The following is a 23,327-nucleotide window of genomic DNA, read 5'->3' as shown; positions in this document are numbered from 1 at the left end:
TAACGTTAACAAGTAGTTCCTAGCACAGTCCAGGCAAGATTACATAGTGTAGGCAATGTTGTTTTCTACCATGTGTTAAACTGTAAGAATGCATTAACGTGTTAATTGTATAGGTATTTGAGATGGATAACAACATGATAATAATCAACTTTAATACTCACATATAACAAATAGGCCTACATCATGATACTGAAACGGTCTCTCAACATTTTCTGTAGGTTGACTGGCCCGTTGCGTTTGAGGAGAATATAGAGATATCATCACACTTCAAACATTACAGTCATCCCAGACAGATATATGACTACTTTAAAGTAAACGTGCCATTCCCAGTGGACGTCGCCATGTCCTTCTCCAAGAGCATAGAGGAGCTATATTCCAAAATAAAACTACATGCATCCATAATCTCACAAGAACAGAGCAAAAACAAGAATGCGGAGTCAGTGTTTGATGACGTTAATAAATGTAAGTAGCTACACTACCCACAGCTCTCAAATTCACCATCAGGCCAAATTGTGCATTTCGAACCCAGTCTCAACGAAACAGGGCTGCTGTGAAGTGGTGATAACATTGCCATTATCTCAATGTTTCTTTCTCAGATAAAATGTATGTGGAAAGAGCACATCGAATCATGAAAGAACAGGTAATGATTTTCAGACAGTGAAATTGCAGAGGAGCAGTTATAGTTATTTGTATTAGATTGTATAATTTATATAGGATGATTCTGATTTACAACAACATTGACTGTTCATTTCCAGAGTGAGGCAGTGTCGCGGAGCTTGGACATCAAGGTGAGTCTGTTGTCTTGTCTGTTTATGGCTCTTTACACCATGAGGGCATTATCTCTCTGGTGTTTACTTAGTTAGACTAATGAGTTGTGTTTCTCCAGGACTATGACTACCCAGGGTTTGATGCAGTCGTGGATACTGACATCCCAGGACATCCTGATGCCTTACAACATTTGGACAGTGTCTCAGAGGCCCAAGGCTTCAATGTACGTACCTGCAATCTCATATCTACTCAGTGTGTGTGTGTGTGTGTGTGTGTGTGTGGTGTGGCCAGTGTTCTGCTCTCTCTCATCACAGGGGAATACTGTGGCAGCTCTGCAACCAATCATGTTAATCTAAGGAGTAGCCAGGCTCCTATTAAAGTCCTGTAGTATTAACAGTCTCAGGTTGCATCCCAAATGGTACCCTATTCCCTATATAGTGCACTACTTTTAATCAGGGCCCATAGAGTTTCCCATAGGGTTCTGGTCAAAAGTAGTGCACTATACAGTATACAGAAACAGAGAGACAAATGAAATGCAGAGTAAACCAGCGCTGGGCTAGGTCTTATTTATGACCAGAAACACTAATATCCATCCATCTCGCTGAAAGCCAGATGTGGTCGGTCCGGGTGATGGAGAGCAGACTTGTTATGTTATGTCAGGTTTCACAGATACCTGAGCGGTCACAGCTTTTAGGAAAAAGAGAAAGGGATCGCATGCAAACTTCGCATGCACGTCAAGCACATGTGTATTGAATGTGGCCCTCTCCCGCTCTCGGTGCATGCGATCGGATTCGACTGCATTCCAAACACACATGATTAATCTCTCACATATGAACTGTAGCTATGCTGCTGTGTGCCAGTCTTTAATGGCAGGGTGGATTGGTATTCAATGAGAAGTAGATTAGAGATTAGCTAGTTATCTGTAATGCTTTATTTAACACTCCTGTGTCAGCTGGTATTTACCAACACAATTGTTAACTACCTACCAACAGGTAAGGACATGGTGCCTGTTTCAATGAGTTATCAAAATACTAAAGCATAATTCTTATGCAATTCTTATGTAATTACCACTTTGCAATTACCATTTAATTGCTGTGTACATAACAGGACAATTCCATCTCATTGGGGTTAGGCTAATCATCATTAATCCTGCTGTGTGTGTGTGCATGTGTGTGTATGATTCTTTACTGCAGCCAGGCTTCCTGAAGATCTGGAGGCCGTTCTTTCTGTGTGATCTGTCCGTGGCTGTTCTCAAAGACACATTCTGGTGGTTCTTCCTCCACAGATTTAAGGTGACTTCACTCCAACCTTTGTGATGCACTGTATCAACGCACAATGCTACCTAAAAACATGTAACTATGATACATATCCGTAGTAATATGAGGCAGATGATGGGGGAGACAGTACAGTACATCCATCACTGGTAATACAGTATTTATAGATGAATGTGATTTAGAGGAAAAGCATGCAGTGAAAATGATCTTATCTGACGGTTTCTGCCAGATTCCACAACTAAGTTATAATATACTCAGTATTAAGCAGAGGCAGTCTTACGCACGTATGCACAATATAACGTGGAATATCAAAATATTGTACGTAATTGGTCTTGATAAAGTTGAGTAAAGGATGAAATGTAGGGCTCTGTGCGAACATTTATTTTAGAATATGTTCTGACTGTACAGTAGTTGTTGGATGCTGTCAGGTTAGGTAGCCTGCAGTACCTTACAGTGGGGAACTGTGTGTCAATACCCTCCCAGCCTAACGTGGAGGAGGAGAGCCAGTTGTTTGATCGTATCTCTGGAGCCTTTGTCTCTCTGCTGATGACTGTTCAGATGGACCTGAAGGACAAGCTCTTTAAGGTACTTATATTTAACAAACACTGTTATCCAGAGAGATTTACATTCAGCACATTCAGCTATCACAATCTTTGTAGAACCTTCTTCAAAAAGTTGCTGCTATCTGCAAAATCAGTGCTAGTAACTTACTTGAAGAAAAGTGTGAGTGTTTGTGCAAGACAAGACAAATCCAGCAGTCACAGTAAAGCCTATGTGTGTTCCAGGTGTATGCAGACTGCCTGGCCCAGGCGGTCTACGGAGCGTTCTACAGAGCATTCCCTGAGTCCATGGAACGTCTAGGCAATGACTTCAAGACAGACCTAACTGACCTCATCTCCCTCTGGGTATCAGGTTAGTGTTAGTGTTTGGGTCTGGTGATCATCGCATGCAACCACATCACGCTGTATTTAAAGTACAGTTAAACATCTCAATGCATTACAGACTTTCTAAACAACAAAATGACATACTCTAAATGACAAAGAACAACAAAGATCAAATCAAAATGTATTTGTCACATGCTTGGTAAACAACAGGTGTAGACTAACAGTGAAATGCTTGCTTACGGGCCCTTCTCAACAATGCAGAGAGAACAATATAAACATTTTAGAAAAATATTATAACACGAGGAATAAATACACAATGAGTAACGATAACTTGATATATACACAGGATACCAGTACCGAGTCCATGTGCAAGGGTACGATGTAATTGAGGTAGATATGTACATATAGATAGTGGTAAAGTGACTACGCAACAGGATAGATAATAAACAGTAGCAGCAGTGAATGTGATGAGTCAAAATAGTTAGTCCAGAAAGGGTCAATGCAGATAGTCCCGGTAGCTATTTAGTTAACTATTTAGCAGTCTTATGGCTTGGGGGTAGAAGCTTTTCAGGGTGTTGTTGGTTCCAGACTTGGTCCATTGGTATCGCTTGGCGTTCGGTAGCAGAGAGACCAGTCTATGACTTAGGTGGCTGGTGTCTGACAGTTTTTAGTGCCTTCCTTTGATAAGAACAACATACAGTTAGTGTTTAAAAATAGTTTGTCTCCTGTGTGTCTCTGTTAGGTGTGAAGCCCACCATGTTGTCGTGGCAGAGCTGGAACCTGGGCTGGCTGGATCCTGTAGACACGTCCGGGGAGAGCCATGGAGAGTCAGCATGTGGTAAGACCTGATCTACTGACCTGTTGTTTCAGATTCACAGAGGGTTTACACCTAGCTACTGACCTGTTGTTTCAGATTTGCTGAGGGTTTACACCTAGCTACTGACCTGTTGTTTCAGATTTACTGAGGGTTTACATCTACTGACCTGTTGTTTCAGATTGACTCAGGGTTTAGGCTAAACCTACTGACCTGTTGTTTCAGACTGACTGAGGGTTTAGGCTAAACCTACTGACCTATTGTTTCAGATTCACAGAGGGTTTACACCTAGCTACTGACCTGTTGTTTCAGATTTGCTGAGGGTTTACATCTACTGACCTGTTGTTTCAGATTTGCTGAGGGTTTACACCTAACTACTGACCTATTGTTTCAGATTTACTGAGGGTTTAGGCTAAACCTACTGACCTGTTGTTTCAGATTGACTCAGGGTTTAGGCTAAACCTACTGACCTGTTGTTTCAGACTGACTGAGGGTTTAGGCTAAACCTACTGACCTGTTGTTTCAGATTGACTCAGGGTTTAGGCTAAACCTACTGACCTGTTGTTTCAGATTGACTCAGGGTTTAGGCTAAACCTACTGACCTGTTGTTTCAGATTGACTCAGGGTTTAGGCTAAACCTACTGACCTGTTGTTTCAGATTGACTCAGGGTTTAGGCTAAACCTACTGACCTGTTGTTTCAGACTGACTGAGGGTTTAGGCTAAACCTACTGACCTATTGTTTCAGACTGACTGAGGGTTTAGGCTAAACCTACTGACCTATTGTTTCAGACTGACTGAGGGTTTAGGCTAAACCTACTGACCCGTTGTTTCAGACTGACTGAGGGTTTAGGCTAAACCTACTGACCCGTTGTTTCAGACTGACTGAGGGTTTAGGCTAAACCTACTGACCTATTGTTTCAGACTGACTGAGGGTTTAGGCTAAACCTACTGACCTGTTGTTTCAGACTGACTGAGGGTTTAGGCTAAACCTACTGACCCGTTGTTTCAGTAAGGCGTATAACCACAAAGAGAACAAGCTACAACATGAACCTCTGCTTTAACACATGCCTATCTATCACTACTACACTCTATTCTGTCACATAGCGCTGTGATGTAGTGAGGGCATGACTTGATATATAGACATTAAACTGTCAAGTCATCCTGACTGTGGTGCCGCGGCCTCGCTGAGTGTTGGCCCACAACAAACCATCACTGCACTGTGCTTCTGGGACAGTAATGGGATATGGGCTCCTTTTAAAAACGTTTCAAGATACAGCTTTTTATGGACAGCTTTAGAGGAGGGAAATAATTTAATATATATATATATTTTTTTTTGGGGGGGGGGGGTAGATCAGCTTTAATATTGCAGATAGATTGTAATTGTCTGCATCACTTCCAATCCCCCATATGTTTTTTTTTCTCGCAAATATATATATATATATATATATATATATATATATATATATATATATATATATATATATATATATATATATATATATATATATATATATACAGTGGGGGAAAAAAGTATTTAGTCAGCCACCAATTGTGCAAGTTCTCCCACTTAAAAAGATGAGAGAGGCCTGTAATTTTCATCATAGGTACACGTCAACTAGGACAGACAAAATGAGAATTTCTTTTCCAGAAAATCACATTGTAGGATTTTTTATGAATTTATTTGCAAATTATGGTGGAAAATAAGTATTTGGTCAATAACAAAACTTTCTCAATACTTTGTTATATAACCTTTGTTGGCAGTGACACAGGTCAAACGTTTTCTGTAAGTCTTCACAAGGTTTTCACACACTGTTGCTGGTATTTTGGCCCATTCCTCCATGCAGATCTCCTCTAGAGCAGTGATGTTTTGGGGCTGTCGCTGGGCATCACAGACTTTCAAAGATTTTCTATGGGGTTGAGATCTGGAGACTGGCTAGGCCACTCCAGGACCTTGAAATGCTTCTTACGAAGCCACTCCTTCGTTGCCCGGGCGGTGTGTTTGGGATCATTGTCATGCTGAAAGACCCAGCCACGTTTCATCTTCAATGCCCTTGCTGATGGAAGGAGGTTTTCACTCAAAATCTCACGATACATGGCCCCATTCATTCTTTCCTTTACACGGATCAGTCGTCCTGGTCCCTTTGCAGAAAAACAGCCCCAAAGCATGATGTTTCCACCCCCATGCTTTACAGTAGGTATGGTGTTCTTTGGATGCAACTCAGCATTCTTTGTCCTCCAAACACGACGAGTTGAGTTTTTACCAAAATGTTCTATTTTGGTTTCATCTGATCATATGACATTCTCCCAATCCTCTTCTGGATCATCCAAATGCACTCTAGCAAACTTCAGACGGGCCTGGACATGTACTGGCTTAAGCAGGGGGACACGTCTGGCACTGCAGGATTTGAGTCCCTGGTGGCATAGTGTGTTACTGATGGTAGGCTTTGTTACTTTGGTCCCAGCTCTCTGCAGGTCATTCACTAGGTCCCCCCGTGTGGTTCTGGGATTTTTGCTCACCGTTCTTGTGATCATTTTGACCCCACGGGGTGAGATCTTGCGTGGAGCCCCAGATCGAGGGAGATTATCAGTGGTCTTGTATGTCTTCCATTTCCTAATAATTGCTCCCACAATTGATTTCTCCAAACCAAGCTGCTTACCTATTGCAGATTCAGTCTTCCCAGCCTGGTGCAGGTCTACAATTTTGTTTCTGGTGTCCTTTGACAGCTCTTTGGTCTTGGCCATAGTGGAGTTTGGAGTGAGACTGTTTGAGGTTGTGGACAGGTGTCTTTTATACTGATAACAAGTTCAAACAGGTGCCATTAATAAAGGTAACGAGTGGAGGACAGAGGAGCCTCTTAAAGAAGAAGTTACAGGTCTGTGAGAGCCAGAAATCTTGCTTGTTTGTAGGTGACCAAATACTTATTTTCCACCATAAATTGCAAATAAATTCATTAAAAATCCTACAATGTGATTTTCTGGAAAAAAAATTCTCAATTTGTCTGTCATAGTTGACGTGTACCTATGATGAAAATTACAGGCCTCTCTCATCTTTTTAAGTGGGAGAACTTGCACAATTGGTGGCTGACTAAATACTTTTTTTCCCCACTGTATATAGTAATAAAGGGAAATATATTTTAAAAAAGGATATGTATATATATACATGTATGTATATGTATTTATATGTATGTATGTGTATATGAATATGTATGTATGTATATATATATATATATATATATATACATATACATACATATAAATACATATAAATACATATATATACATATCCTTAAAAAAAAATATTTCTCTTTAATACTTTTCAACCCCACCACCCCTTCCTTAATTGGAGTAAACTAGTGAACAACAACGTTTAGGCCTCTACTTCCAGCTTATACAGTGGGGAAAAAATGTATTTAGTCAGCCACCAATTGTGCAAGTTCTCCCACTTAAAAATATGAGAGAGGCCTGTAATTTTCATCATAGGTACACGTCAACTATGACAGACAAAATTAGAAAAAAAATCCAGAAAATCACATTGTAGGATTTTTAATGAATTTATTTGCAAATTATGGTGGAAAATAAGTATTTGGTCAATAACAAAAGTTTCTCAATACTTTGTTATATACCCTTTGTTGGCAATGACACAGGTCAAACGTTTTCTGTAAGTCTTCACAAGGTTTTCACACACTGTTGCTGGTATTTTGGCCCATTCCTCCATGCAGATCTCCTCTAGAGCAGTGATGTTTTGGGGCTGTCGCTGGGCAACACGGACTTTCAACTCCCTCCAAAGATTTTCTATGGGGTTGAGATCTGGAGACTGGCTAGGCCACTCCAGGACCTTGAAATGCTTCTTACGAAGCCACTCCTTCGTTGCCCGGGCGGTGTGTTTGGGATCATTGTCATGCTGAAAGACCCAGCCACGTTTCATCTTCAATGCCCTTGCTGATGGAAGGAGGTTTTCACTCAAAATCTCACGATACATGGCCCCATTCATTCTTTCCTTTACACGGATCAGTCGTCCTGGTCCCTTTGCAGAAAAACAGCCCCAAAGCATGATGTTTCCACCCCCATGCTTCACAGTAGGTATGGTGTTCTTTGGATGCAACTCAGCATTCTTTGTCCTCCAAACACAACGAGTTGAGTTTTTACCAAAAAGTTCTATTTTGGTTTCATCTGACCATATGACATTCTCCCAATCCTCTTCTGGATCATCCAAATGCATTCTAGCAAACTTCAGACGGGCCTGGACATGTACTGGCTTAAGCAGGGGGACACGTCTGGCACTGCAGGATTTGAGTCCCTGGCGGCGTAGTGTGTTACTGATGGTAGGCTTTGTTACTTTGGTCCCAGCTCTCTGCAGGTCATTCACTAGGTCCCCCCGTGTGGTTCTGGGATTTTTGCTCACCGTTCTTGTGATCATTTTGACCCCACGTGGTGAGATCTTGCGTGGAGCCCCAGATCGAGGGAGATTATCAGTGGTCTTGTATGTCTTCCATTTCCTAATAATTGCTCCCACAGTTGATTTCTTCAAACCAAGCTGCTTACCTATTGCAGATTCAGTCTTCCCAGCCTGGTGCAGGTCTACAATTTTGTTTCTGGTGTCCTTTGACAGCTCTTTGGTCTTGGCCATAGTGGAGTTTGGAGTGTGACTGTTTGAGGTTGTGGACAGGTGTCTTTTATACTGATAACAAGTTCAAACAGGTGCCATTAATACAGGTAACGAGTGGAGGACAGAGGAGCCTCTTAAATAAGAAGTTACAGGTCTGTGAGAGCCAGAAATCTTGCTTGTTTGTAGGTGACCAAATACTTATTTTCCACCATAATTTGCAAATAAATTCATTAAAAATCCTACAATGTGATTTTCTGGATTTTTTTGCTCAATTTCTCTGTCATAGTTGACGTGTACCTATGATGAACATTACAGGCCTCTCTCATCTTTTTAAGTGGGAGAACTTGCACAATTGGTGGCTGACTAAATACTATTTTTCTCCACTGTACATACTATATACATTTTATGGACACAGTCAATTTTACAATAATTCTATTTTGTTTGTTTTTACTCCTGAACTTCCTCTACCCTCAACCTCTCAGATCATTTTCATGATGTCCATCCGGTTTGCTTCTATATGCCATATCTTTCTAACTGTGCTCTTTCACAAAAGCTCTCAACCTATAACCTATATCCTTATTATGGACACAGTATGCTTTACATTAGTTATCTTGTTGTTATTAATAATTTAATACTTACCAGAAAGTAGGATATGAAATTCATTCACTTATATTCTCACAATATTCTGTTGATCATCATTTGTAGCTTGCACTCATAACTCTCAGCCATGGATTTATATGGTGTGTGTGTGGTGTGTATGTGTGTGCGTGTGTGTTTGGTGTGTGTGTGTGTATGTATGTAACTGATTATCTCTCTCTGTGGTTTAGATTTGTCACTAGAGAGGAGAGTGTGGAATGTTAGTGCTGTTTGAAAGTGTTGTGGTGTTCTGGGGGTTCCGTGCTAAGGTTCCAAACACTCCAGACTCTCCGGGGAAACAAGGTTCAAATGTATCAAGTTCAGCTGCTGCCAGGGCCTCCCTGGGTCTCCCCCTCCTCTACCTCCCCCGAGTCTCCCCCTGGAACCCCCTACAGTCTCCCCCGTCTCCCCTCTCACCCCTTCCCTTCCCTCCACACATGCTGTTGGCATTAAGCACACACGTTGTCTCGTGTGTTCCTGCTTCGCCACAAATGCAAGCAGGGCCTACTGCCGTCCGCTGTGCTTAAAGTGTGTCTCTGGATCGTAGTAAATCGTTCCTCACATTACTTTAACAAGTGGAGAGTTTGCTGCTGTGCCACACTGATGTTACTGTAGCTGATTCCACTCATCACCAGTGTTCATGCCACTCTGACTCGGTCTGCATCCCAAATGGCATCCTATTCTCCCTGGTCAAAGGTAGTGCACTATATAGGGAATTGGGTGCCATTTGGGATGTAGACTGGGTCTGTTCCAGAACTGGGTACAAATACTATTTAAAATAATTTAAAATACTCCATCTGGGCTTGATTGAGCATGCCTGGCTTAATGGACCAATATAATCGTCCTAAAACTATAAACCCTGCCCACCTGGCACTCTAGGCAGGCTAGAACAAACACTCAAAGTATATTTTAAAGATTTTAAATAGTACGCTTTCTCTTTATACAGCCAAGCAAAAGGGCAGGAGAGGTGATCGTCTTGGTATGTTTGGGATATGACTCCCTACAGATGTAGGATCTTAATTTGATCAGCCTGTTGAAGGAGAACATTCCTGCAATGCAGGATATTTAAAACTTGTAGTGTATTTTAGGTTTGAAAAGGCTTCTGAAGTTTGTAATTTCACTTTGAAAGTTCAGACTTGATTTTCCCTTATGAAATGTGTATCAACCCCTACAAAAATGTCCATGAATTATAATCAACATAATAATTACTGTTATTTCCCTGCTATAGCAAATTGGCTCAAATTAAGCTCCTACATCTGTACAAGTTATATGTCTTCCCTATACTTATACTGTATTCCTAGCTAGCTCTCTCCTCTCCTCTATGTCCCAGGCAGTCTTTTCTATGGCCTACAGTTGAAGTCGGAAGTTTACATACACTTAGGTTAGAGTCATTAAAACTCGTTTTTCACCCACTCCACAAATTTCTTGTTAACAAATTATAGTTTTGGCAAGTCGGTTATGATCTACTTTGTGCATGACACAACTAATTTTTCCAACAATTGTTTACAGATAGATTATTTCACTTATAATTCACTGTATCAAAATTCCAGTGGGTCAGAAGTTTACATACACTAAGTTGACTGTGACTTTAAACAGCTTGGAAAATTCCCGAAAATGATGTCATGGCTTTAGAAGCTTCTGATAGGCGAATTGACATCATTTGAGTCAATTGGAGGTCTACCTGTGGATGTATTTCAAGGCATACCTTCAAACTCAGTGCCTCTTTGCTTGACATCATGGGAAAATCAAAAGAAATCAGCCAAGACCTCAGAAAAAAAAATGGTAGACCTCCACAAGTCTGGTTCATCCTTGGGAGCAATTTCCAAACGCCTGAAGGTACCACGTTAATCTGTACAAACAATAGTACGCAAGTATAAACACCATGGGACCACGCAGCCGTCATACCGCTCAGGAAGGAGACGCGTTCTGTCTCCTAGAGATGAACGTACTTTGGTGCGAAAAGTGCAAATCAATCCCAGAACAACAGCAAAGGACCTTGTGAAGATGCTGGAGGAAACAGGTACAAAAGTATCTATATCCACAGTAAAATGAGTCCTATATCGACATAACCTGAAAGGCCGCTCAGCAAGGAAGAAGCCACTGCTCCACGGGGGTGGCAGCATCATGCTGTGTGGGTGCTTTGCTGCAGGAGGGACTGGTGCACTTCACAAAATAGATGGCATCATGAGGAAGGAAAATTATGTGGATATATTGAAGCAACATCTCAAGACATCAGTCAGGAAGTTAAGGCTTGGTTGCAAATGGGTCTTCCAAATGGACAATGGCGGTTTTGGAGCAGTGGCTTCTTCCTTGCTGAGCGGCCTTTCAGGTTATGTCGATATAGGACTCGTTTTACTGTGGATATAGATTTCAAGCCCGAAATGTGACATAAAACTGCAAAATAAATCTCTATGCCACATGGCAAAATGAGTAGAATTGCAAGAATTGAACTTTAAAACAAATGATTTTCTCTCTGCCATAAAGAGGGGGGCCACTAAAATGTTTTTCCGTGAGGTGGGGGGCCCACACAACTAGGGCTGTGGTGGTCAGGAAATGTTGTCAGCCGGTGATTGTCAAGCAAATTTACATTAATTAACTTAAACACATTTAGCATCTCCTGGCTTCTACGCATAGCCTACAAGCTTTGAAAAAGTGTAATAAATCAATTTAATATAGCCTACACCATCCCAATAAATCCATTATTTATTTTAGACAGGTCTAAAGAAACATGATATGAAGAAAATGTAGTCTATTTCAGAAGAACAGAATAGCATACTCTGAGTTGTCCTTATGTTAGGCCCTGATCTGGCTATGCCATATGGCTGTGGGCTACACTAGTTCATTAAGCAGACAATATTTGCTTAGAATTCCATGGCATTATTTTATAAAATTAATAGTATGAAGAATACAATTGAACATAGCTGAATAAAATAGAAAGGATATTTTCTCCTAACGATTTGAGGGAGTGTGCACATGCGGCTATTCTGTGTTGGACAGTTAACAAAGAAACAGGTCCTCATATATGCTTAATTTAGAGTTATTTATGCAACTTTAGTTGTGATACAAAGGTTGGGCTATATGTTTTGATTTTTAATATATTCTAAGCCTGTATGATGTGACTGTGACACTCTGGCTCCAGGGACTCTGATTGTTGAGCCAGGGTTGTTATTTTCATTTAGGGTGTATTTCTATGTTGGATCTAGTTGTTCATTTCTATGTTTGGTTTTGTTGTTGATTAGTCATATGACTCCCAATCGGAGGTAACGAGTGTCAGCTGTCGGCTCGTTATCTCTGATTGGGAGCCATATTTAAACTGTGTGGTTTCACCTGGGTTTTGTGGGTTTTTGTTCCTGTACAGTATTTGTAACTGTGGACTTCACTAGTCGTCTTGGTTTATTGTTTTTGTCGTTCGTGTACTTTTCTCTAATAAAGTCATGTTCGTTCAACGCGCTGCGTATTGGTCCGCTTCTTCAGACGATCGTGACAGAAAAACCCACCATCAAAGGACCAAGCAGCGTGTCAAGCGGCAACAGGACCCAGCTCCAAAGGCTTCCTGGACATGGGAGGAGATTTTGGACGGAAAGGGGTCCTGGACTTGGGAGGAGATCCTGGATGGGATGGATCGCCGTCCATGGAGCGAAACGGTGGAGAGGCGACGGCGAGAGGAGCAACGGCGTCAGCAGGGCCATCGTCGGAAGGTCGAGAGGCAACCCCAAAAAGTTTTTTGGGGGGGGCACATGGCTTGGGCGGCTGGGCAGCGGGAGGCTGCCACAGGACTGACGGAGGCAGAGAAGGGGCGAATTCAAGAGGCAACCAGGTTACGGGGGTCACTGGCCAAAGTAGGGAAAGGAGATGTAGGGGCACGGCGAGTGGCACTGGGGTGTATTACCAGTCCGGTCCGGCCCGTTCCAGTTCCCGGGGTAGAGCCAGTGGTGTGTGCCTCCAGTACGGTCCGGCCTGTTACGACCCCTCGCACCAAGGATACGGTGCGCTTCGCCAGCCCGGCCCGGCCTGTTCCGGCCACTCGCACCAGGGATACGGTGCGCTTCGCCAGCCCAGCCCGGCCTGTTCCGGCCACTCGCACCAGGGATACGGTGCGCTTCGCCAGCCCAGCCCGGCCTGTTCCGGCCACTCGCACCAGGGATACGGTGCGCTTCGCCAGCCCGGCCCGGCCTGTTCCGGCCACTCGCACCAGGGATACGGTGCGCGTCGCCAGCCCTTTCCCACCAGTGCCTACACCACGCCCCAAGCCTCCTGTGTGTCTCCCGAGTCCTGTGCGTCCTGTTGCTGCTCTCCGCACTAGCCCTTATGTGCGTTCCCAGGGTCCAGCGTTCCCAGGGTCCAGCATGCCCTGTTGCTGCTTCCCGCACTAGCCCTGAGATGCGTGTCCTCAGCCCGGTACCTCCAGTTCCGGCACCACGCATCAGGCCTACGGTGCGTCCCCAGGGCCAAGCATGCCCTGTTGCTGCTTCCCGCACTAGCCCTGAGATGCGTGTCCTCAGCCCGGTACCTCCAGTTCCGGCACCACGCATCAGGCCTACGGTGCGTCCCCAGGGTCCAGCATGCCCTGTTGCTTCTCCCCGCACTAGCCCTGAGATGCGTGTCCTCAGCCCGGTACCTCCTGTTCCGGCACCACGCACCAGGCCTACGATGCGCCTCAGACGGCCAGAGTCTGCCGTCTGCCCAACGGGGCCTGAACTGTCCGTCTGCCCAATGCCGTCTGAACTGTCCGTCTGCCCAACGGCGCCTGAACTGCCCGTCTGCCCAACGCCGTCTGAACTGTCCGTCTGCCAAGCGCCGCAGGAACTGCCCGTCTGTACTGAGCCTGCAAAGCCGCCCGTCTGCCATGAGCCTTCAGAGCCGTCCGCCAGACCGGAGCCGCTAGAGCTCTCCGCCAGACAGGAGCAGCCAGAGCCTTCCGCCAGACAGGATCAGCCAGAGCCTTCCGCCAGACAGGAGCAGCCAGAGCCTTCCGCCAGACAGGATCAGCCAGAGCCTTCCGCCAGACAGGATCAGCCAGAGCCTTCCGCCAGACAGGATCAGCCAGAGCCTTCCGCCAGACAGGATCAGCCAGAGCCTTCCGCCAGCCAGGATCCGCCAGAGCTGTCCAGCCAGGATCCGCCAGAGCCGTCCAGCCAGGATCCGCCAGAGCCAGCCAGCCAGGATCCGCCATTCAGTCCGGTGCTGCCCCTCAGGCCGGTGCTGCCCCTTAGTCAGGTACTGTCCCTTAGTCCGGTGCTGCCCCTTAGTCCGGTGCTGCCCCTTAGTCCGGTGCCGCCCCTTAATTCAGTGGGGTTTAGTTGGGGGGTGGTCAGGTGGAGGGGGCTACGGAAGCGGATAGTGACTAAGGTGGGGTGGGGACCACGACCTGGGCCAGAGCCGCCACCATGGACAGACGCCCACCCAGACCCTCCCCTAGACTGTATGCTGGTGCGCCCGGAGTTCGCACCTTTAGGGGGGGGTACTGTGACACTCTGGCTCCAGGGACTCTGATTGTTGAGCCAGGGTTGTTATTTTCATTTAGGGTGTATTTCTATGTTGGATCTAGTTGTTCATTTCTATGTTTGGTTTTGTTGTTGATTAGTCATATGACTCCCAATCGGAGGTAACGAGTGTCAGCTGTCGGCTCGTTATCTCTGATTGGGAGCCATATTTAAACTGTGTGGTTTCACCTGGGTTTTGTGGGTTTTTGTTCCTGTACAGTATTTGTAACTGTGGACTTCACTAGTCGTCTTGGTTTATTGTTTTTGTCGTTCGTGTACTTTTCTCTAATAAAGTCATGTTCGTTCAACGCGCTGCGTATTGGTCCGCTTCTTCAGACGATCGTGACAGTGACTAATGATGATATGAAAGGCATGAGCTCTGCTTAGTTATTTGCGCAGGCTACACACACTTCATCAGTCTCTCATTCACAGTTTGACAAGCACTTGATAACACTTTGAATTTCCCGGCGGCATCCCCTTTGTGTGGCCGTAAAGCCCCCTAAAAAAATCCTGCCTTTTGCGGCCAGTGGCCGTTGTGCCCTTGGGCTGAACATAATAATTATAATTCCCTTCTCCCGGCTGCGTGCTCCGAAGCACCTCTCACTCACATGGCTCTCTCAGATATCTCAATTCATATTAGCCAATGCATGTCAAGTGATCGGGTCCTTCTCAAAGCATCTTGGGTCCTTCTCACAGGCTACAAGTGAAGACAGACACATCTGGGACACAACTGCGCGCATCCTAATCGAATTCCTAGGCTCATATTGAAGATGTACTATTCATCTGCCAACAAGATGAACAAGCCTAACGGACAGCAAAAGCACTAGCGTATGTCAATCTACTATCCCCCATAGTACAAAAGTTGACCTATTCTATTTGTCAACTTTTCCTTCAGTGTGAAATAAATATTGCAAACAGAGTCTGGAACAGTTGTGGGATGCGATAGATCCCAAATTAATACAACCGCTAGCATCAAAAAACCTTTTAAAATAAATTATGCAACAGATCAGAACGTTTAGCTTAAAATGTTGATAAACTATTAGGCTATTTCTTCACATTATTAGCGCAGCAATGTGCACACGGCAGTAGGCTATAAGCCTGAATGTTCCAAAATGCAATCAATTAGTGGGAAAACACCATTCTCAAAAGTGACCGCAAATGCGATTATGCATGTAATGCTTTATTATAAAGGTGCATTTTTATGGTGAAAATTACTTTCCCCAAACTTGAAACTCATGTGCCGCCAATGTATGCCAGTTAGTCCCTACACCGGTTATAAAGCGGCTGAATGTGCTTAATTGTAAGAAGTTATTTGACCACTTTAGTTGTGATACAAACCTTATCAAAACATATAGGCCTATGGGCCAGGCTACATGAGTTCTGTGATTTGATGTCACAAAAAAAGGTGTGCACTGTTTCTTGCCTTACTGCTCACAAGCTGGACATCATTTACAATTGATAATATATAATTCACAGGTGATAGGCTGATATTGTCACCCATCAGACTTCTTCTTGATTTAATCTTGTCTTTACACATACTAAATAATATATGTGTGATATTAGTTTTGATTTAGAATGGACCATTATCATGCACCTGTCTCAGAACGGGGGCAGGGGAAAAAAATAAGTAATCTATGCACTTAAATAGCGAATGGAGGACGCTTTTCCCGTGGTTCATTTTCATGCCAACCAGGTAGGCTATACTCGTGTTGTGAAGAGAAGCAATGTGCTTAATATTAGGAAAGTTGAGCAATAAATATAGTAGGCCTAGCCAATAGAAAGCTGATGGGATCCTCCTCTTTTTAATAGAGGCCAACAAAACTCTGTTTTCTCATGCAGTTGCGTAGCCTATAGAAATGTTGGGCAACATGAGCTCATGGGCTCTCATGAAGTGTTTGATTAGATTTTCGATTACATTTGCATTGATGTCAGAGTGATTAGAGGGACAATAGAGTGCTGAGTACCAGGTATTTAGCAAGTTTGGTAGGCTACTAATGACCATCAGCAGCATCAGAGCTTGGAGAAGCCTAGTTACCGTGACTAAACGGTCACGTAGAATTTGACTGCGGTCATGACTCGTGACCACCAGTGTGGTGGTAATATGGTCACCGTAACAGCCCTACACCCAACCAAATCTCGCTTAAGGCCCCCAAAAGGCTAGAGCCTGCCCTGTGTACACTCTCATAGCTAGCTCTCCTCTCTCCTTTAAATTCCTAGCAAGCAAGCCTAACCCCCATAGCTAGCTCTCTCCTCTATGTTCATAGCAGGCCTTGCTAGCTCTCTGTCCTTTATGTTCATAGCAGGCCTTGCTAGCTCTCTGTCCTTTATGTTCATAGCAGGCCTTGCTAGCTCTCTGTCCTCTATGTTCATAGCAGGCCTTGCTAGCTCTCTGTCCTCTATGTTCATAGCAGGCCTTGCTAGCTCTCTGTCCTCTATGTTCATAGCAGGCCTTGCTAGCTCTCTGTCCTCTATGTTCATAGCAGGCCTTGCTAGCTCTCTGTCCTCTATGTTTATAGCAGGCCTTGCTAGCTCTCTGTCCTCTATGTTATTAGCAGGCCTTGCTAGCTCTCTGTCCTTTATGTTCATAGCAGGCCTTGCTAGCTCTCTGTCCTCTATGTTCATAGCAGGCCTTGCTAGCTCTCTGTCCTCTATGTTCATAGCAGGCCTTGCTAGCTCTCTGTCCTCTATGTTTATAGCAGGCCTTGCTAGCTCTCTGTCCTCTATGTTATTAGCAGGCCTTGCTAGCTCTCTGTCCTTTATGTTCATAGCAGGCCTTGCTAGCTCTCTGTCCTCTATGTTCATAGCAGGCCTTGCTAGCTCTCTGTCCTCTATGTTCATAGCAGGCCTTGCTAGCTCTCTGTCCTCTATGTTATTAGCAGGCCTTGCTAGCTCTCTGTCCTTTATGTTCATAGCAGGCCTAGCCTCCATAGCTACATATAGCTCTCTTCTCTACCTATAGCTGTTCTCTGTGTCCAAGGCAGTCTCCTCTATGTTCTTAGCAGGCCTAGCCAGCTCTCTCCTCTATGTTCCTAGCAGGCCTAGCCAGCTCTCTCCTCTATGTTCCTAGCAAGCCAGCTCTCTCCTCTATGTTCCTAACAGGCCTAGCCAGCTCTCTCCTCTCCTCTATGTTCCTAGCAGCCCTAGCCAGCTCTCTCCTCTATGTTCCTAGTAGGCCTAGCCAGCTCTCTCCTCTATGTTCGTAGCAGGCCTAGCCAGCTCTCTCCTCTATGTTCCTAGCAGGCCTAGCCAGGTCTCTCCTCTATGTTCCTAGCAGGCCTAGCCAGGTCTCTCCTCTATGTTCCTAACAGGCCTAGCCAGCTCTCTCCTCTATGTTCCTAGCAGGCCTAGCCAGCTCTCTCCTCTATGTTCCTAGCAGGCCTAGCCAGCTCTCTCCTCTATGTTCCTAGCAGGCCTAGCCAGCTCTCTCCTCTATGTTCCTAGCAGGCCTAGCCAGCTCTCTCCTCTATGTTCCTAGCAGGCCTAGCCAGCTCTCTCCTCTATGTTCCTAGCAGGCCTAGCCAGCTCTCTCCTCTCTCCTCTATGTTCAAATGGCTACCCAGACTATTTGGCTACCCAGACTATTTGCATTGCACCCCCACCCCTCTTTTACGCTGCTGCTACTCTCTGTTTATTATCTATGCATAGTCACTTTAATAACTCTACCTACATGTACATATTACACCAATTACCTCGACTAACCGATGCCCCCACACATTGACTCGGTACCGGTACCCCCTGTGTATAGCCTCGCTATTGTTATTTTTACTGCTGCTCTTTAATTATTTGTTACTTTTATTTCGTATGATTTGTATTTTGGAGGCGTATTTTTCTGTAATTTTTTGGGGATATTCTTTCTTAAAACTGCATCATTGGTTAATAATAATATAATAATAATAATAATAATAATATGCCATTTAGCAGACGCTTTTATCCAAAGCGACTTACAGTCATGCGTGCATACATTTTTTGTGTATGGGTGGTCCCGGGGATCGAACCCACTACCTTGGTGTTACAAGCGCCGTGCTCTACCAGCTGAGCTACAGAGGGCTTGTAAGTAAGCATTTCACTGTAAGGGTCTACACCTGTTGTATTCGGCCCATGTGACAAATAAAATCAGATTTGATTTTGATTTGATTTGATTTGTGCCTAGCAGGCCTAGCCAGCTTTCTCCTCTGTCCTCTATGTTCCTAGCAGGGCTAGCCAGCTCTCTCCTCTCTCCTCTATGTTCCTAGCAGGCCTAGCCAGCTCTCTCCTCTCTCCTCTATGTTCCTAGCAGGCCTAGCCAGCTCTCTCCTCTCTCCTCTATGTTCCTAACAGGCCTAGCCAGCTCTCTCCTCTCTCCTCTATGTTCCTAACAGGCCTAGCCAGCTCTCTCCTCTCGCCTCTATGTTCATAGCAGGCCTAGCCAGCTCTCTCTCTCCTCTATGTTCGTAGCAGGCCTAGCCAGCTCTCTCCTCTCTCCTCTATGTTCGTAGCAGGCCTAGCCAGCTCTCTCCTCTGTCCTCTATGTTCCTAGCAGGCCTAGCCAGCTCTCTCCTCTGTCCTCTATGTTCCTAGCAGGCCTAGCCAGCTCTCTCCTCTCTCCTCTATGTTCCTAGCAGGCCTAGCCAGCTCTCTCCTCTGTCCTCTATGTTCCTAGCAGGCCTAGCCAGCTCTGTCCTCTGTCCTCTATGTTCGTAGCAGGCCTAGCCAGCTCTCTCCTCTCTCCTCCATGTTCATAGCAGGCCTAGCCAGCTCTCTCCTCTCTCCTCCATGTTCGTAGCAGGCCTAGCCAGCTCTCTCCTCTATGCTCTTAGCAGACCCAGCTCTCTTCTCTACAGCCCAGTTAGCTCCTGTTGGCTGCAGTCTCCTCCACAGTCTGTTGGGAATCCACAGCCTTGAGTTAGAAATGTGTTTACATTTTGAACATGTTACAAGTCTGCTAAGACTAACTTTGCGTGACTTGGCAGAAGCCTTCACCTTGCTCAGACTTTGTTTGCGTCAACCTCATTCTGGGGTTTTCTCTCTCAACTTCACTCTCTTTATCTGTCAGAGCTGCTCGGAGCCAGATGTGAACCCCAACAGAAGGTAAAGCTTTCATCTATCTGCCTATATGTGTGCATCAGTGGAGGCTGATGAGGGGAGGACAGCTCATAATAATGTCTGGAACAGAGCGAATGTAATTGTATCAAACACATGGAAACCATGGAAACCATGTGTTTGATGTATTTGATACCGTTCCACTCATTCCGCTCCAGCCAATACCATGAGCCCGTCCTTCCCAATTAAGGTGCCACTGACCTCCTGTGGTGTGCGTGTACAGTGTTTGTGTATGGTGTGTACAGTGTTGGTGTATGGTGTGTACAGTGTTGGTGTATGGTGTGTGTGTGTGTGTGGCCAACTGCCAATATGCTCTACCCTCAATCTGACAGCGCTCAGATTTCACTCAATACAATATAAAGTTATGAGCAAATTATTACAACATTCGGTCTGTGTGTTGACATATTTTTATCTGCCCCTGCATCAAATTAAGAGATGTATCCAGGACTTGTGTTATTCTGGTGTACCTTATCAGACAGGGAATAATGTAATTCATTTGTCTCATGCATCTCACTGCTGGACCCTTATCTAAATGAAACTTTTTCCAGATTTATCTTCCCGATGTGTATTTAATCTTGTTGGGACAAAGGACAGCAGATTTGATTATCTAGTCCTTTAGTCATATAAGCTGGGAACTAGTCTGGTTAACATCTCTGGAGAGAACTCCAACGCAGTGAGAGAGCGTTTTATTAACGTCAGCAGTCTCCAGACCTGCAGCATACCTTTATACTGTGATAAACTGCAGGATTTTGTTTTAGGCCGGCAGTATTAAGAGACTAATGGATGGTGTTAGAATTATATATGGCTCTGTAGGGGTCTTAACTCACAATCTCTGAATATGTTTTTGAGATCCTAGCCAAGCTCACATCCTGAAAAGATCTTTAGAGATCCTAGAAGATCTTAGAGGATCACCAGGCATGGATACTTGTCTTTTGTTGTGGTTTAACCGGTAAACCCACAATCCAATAATATACTGTTGTTATATTATACATTATATAACATATAACGTATAAAACATTGTTATGGTACCCGAGGCATTGATTAATGCTCAATGTTAAAATCAAATCTTCCTACCAGCACATCTAAGGCAATATGACACCAATTTTGATGAAACTTCGCAAATCAACTTTGATGGAGGTACATAACACACTCCCCACCTCTCGTCTTGATCTGTTCCGTCTTTACCGAGAACCATATTCGGGATTTCTAACAGGGTCATTAGCATCTCGGTTATAGTAACATGATAACATACATTTGGTTGGATGTAACAAACTGCGTTTATATTCTAAATATTAAAGTGGTTATTAAGTAATTTAGTTGAATTAATTGAGAGTATAGATAACAAAGATATGATGAAACTAAATGACTAACAGTTCAAGTCAATTCAACTAAACTTTTTAGTTGAGTGTCATGTTGTTAAGTTGAAACTTTACAGGAGTTTATTTGTTTATTCAAATGTGTTATGTTTTTCCTGAACACCTCTATGATTGTGGAACCCAATGATATTCTGTATATCAGTGTCTGTGTTTAAAATACAAAACACTTAAGTTGTCAGATATAGGCTGGTTGATTATACATATTACAGCAGCACAGCGGATCCTTTTGATATTCCTGCCGAGTTATTCCTAGAATGTCTTGCATTTTGCCGTTCAGTTATTCCTAGAATGTCTTGCATTTTGCCGTTCAGTTATTCTCTGAATGTCTTGTATTTTGCTGTTCCTCTAATGTGTGGTTGGCAGCTGATAGGTTGTTGATTCTCTGGTTCCAACCGAACCCTCTGCTCAGACTCCTGGCCAGCGAGGCTTATGGGTAGTGGCAGAGTGAGGGCATGGTTTATGTCCCCAAAGATGACGTGGCAAAACACATCTTAGAAAATAAATAATTTACACTCCAAACACCCCATAATAACTAATCTTTGGTTTTTATATAAATAACACAAATAATAACTTACAACAATGGATAATAACACAAACGTTATAGGCCAGTATGGAGATTTTGCAGTTTAGTTGTAACTGTGCAGACAGAGTGAACGTCTTTTAAAAGGTTGTTAAAAGGTTATTTAATGGTAATGAGATGACGAGTACGGTATATGTGATGTGCTTCAGGAACATCCAAAAACAGAAGAGATGAAAGGAATTAAGTGATTTAAATGAAGCCTCTGGTATGTTGCTGCAGTTAACTTAAATTCGTTAGTGAGACCAACAATATCTTAGTAAAGCATTATGGTATCTGGCAGAACATGGAATGTCTCAACAGAAAAAAAGCCTGTCTACGTCCCAAATGGCACCCTATTGTCTGTGTAGTGCACTACTTTTAACCAGGGCCCATAGGGCTCCGGTCAAAAGTAGTGCACTATATAGGGAATAGGGTGCTAGTTGGGACACAGCCCCCTCATCTCAAAGTTCAAATAAATACCATTTATCACATCAGGGACATAACAGAGATCAACGCTAACAATTTATATAATCATTAATTAATTAATTATAGTGGAGGAAGATCAAGGCATACAGTATAGCATACACATTTAACAAGCTGTATGTTCTGGTCTCTCTGTACTTTAATCCAGATATCATTCCTAACTTCATCATCGTCATCATCATCATCCTCATCATCATCAGCAGCAGCAGCAGCATTACATTCTTGCATTGTTAAATCTGTGTCCCAAATGGCAGCCTATTCCCTACATAGTGCACTACTTTTGACCAAAGAGAAATACTTTATTTATCCCACAAAGTACATGATTTTATATAATTGCCCCATGTAGGAAATACAGTGCCATTTGGGACACAATCATTATCAAACCTTAGTAAATGAATAGGGAGTCAATGAGCAGCTGTCGCATGTAATTACATATGTATTTTAGTTTGTACATATATATTTATCAATATATTGTGTATATATATGGTGTGTTTTGAACACTTGTATAGTGAAAAGGCAAGTCCAGCTTGCTGACTGTCTTTACATTGATCCAACGTCCAACAGTGGTACTGTTTGCTTATTATACTACGTTTAGTTACACTTTATTTTACAGCCTGCTTTCTACCTGTTATTTACTTAAACATAACATGGAAACAAATTATTATTACTCAGTAACTAGCTCTTAGAATATTTGGGACTAAGTGAAACAAGTAGCACTACAATAGGTACCATTTGATATCGCATCGTTTTCAATTTCATTGATTGATTAAGTAAGCTATAATTAAGCAATAAGGCATGAGGGGGTGTGGTATATGGCCAATATACCACAGCTAAGGGCTGTTCTTAAGCACGACGCAACGCAGAGTTCCTGGATACAGCCCTCAGCCAAGGTATATTGGCCATATACCACAAACCCCCGAGGTGCCTTATTGCTCTTATAAACTGCTTACCAACGGAATTAGAGCAGTAAAAAAAAATATTTTGTCATACCCGTGGTTTACGGTCTGATATACCACGGCTGTCAGACAATCAGCATTCGAACAACCCAGTTTTTAATACAAATTATAACCAGCTGTTTGTTTTAGTAAATTCCAGGTAAATACCAACTCTATTTTATTACTACTCCTATATTCATTACACTATTACCCATTATAATAAGGGAACTAAAATGAGTATAATAGTACAACTATTATCAATAATAATACTTTTCTTGAGTAAAGTAAGTGACTGATCAGCTTACTTTAACATTACATTTTGACATTGCCTGGAGAATTCAGTCAGTAGGAACAGTTTTATTATAAATGTTCTCAAACATCCCTTTTCTAATTCCTTTCCCTGTATTGTGTTTATCCCAAAACAACTGT

At 43.5% G+C, this 23,327-nt stretch overlaps 1 protein-coding gene across 1 annotated transcript in view; it reads left to right on the top strand.

Moving 5' to 3' along the window:
* The window catches only part of LOC311120259 (protein FAM227B-like), a gene marked incomplete at both ends in the record, with an annotated part of 69,417 nt that overhangs the window by 147 nt on the left and 45,943 nt on the right, over window positions 1–23,327 (top strand). The window contains 8 exons of the mRNA XM_084194885.1: window positions 219–462; window positions 597–640; window positions 756–788; window positions 887–991; window positions 1,962–2,060; window positions 2,526–2,627; window positions 2,828–2,954; window positions 3,669–3,764. Coding sequence (XP_084051011.1) covers window positions 219–462; window positions 597–640; window positions 756–788; window positions 887–991; window positions 1,962–2,060; window positions 2,526–2,627; window positions 2,828–2,954; window positions 3,669–3,764 — 850 coding nt within the window. The remainder of the gene's footprint in view (window positions 1–218; window positions 463–596; window positions 641–755; window positions 789–886; window positions 992–1,961; window positions 2,061–2,525; window positions 2,628–2,827; window positions 2,955–3,668; window positions 3,765–23,327) is intronic.

Source organism: Coregonus lavaretus (assembly GCF_964263955.1).
Source record: "Coregonus lavaretus genome assembly, contig: HAP1_SCAFFOLD_161, whole genome shotgun sequence".
NCBI lineage: Eukaryota > Metazoa > Chordata > Actinopteri > Salmoniformes > Salmonidae > Coregonus > Coregonus lavaretus.
Note: the sequence above shows the minus strand (reverse complement) of the source record. Positions and strands in the feature narration are given on the sequence as shown.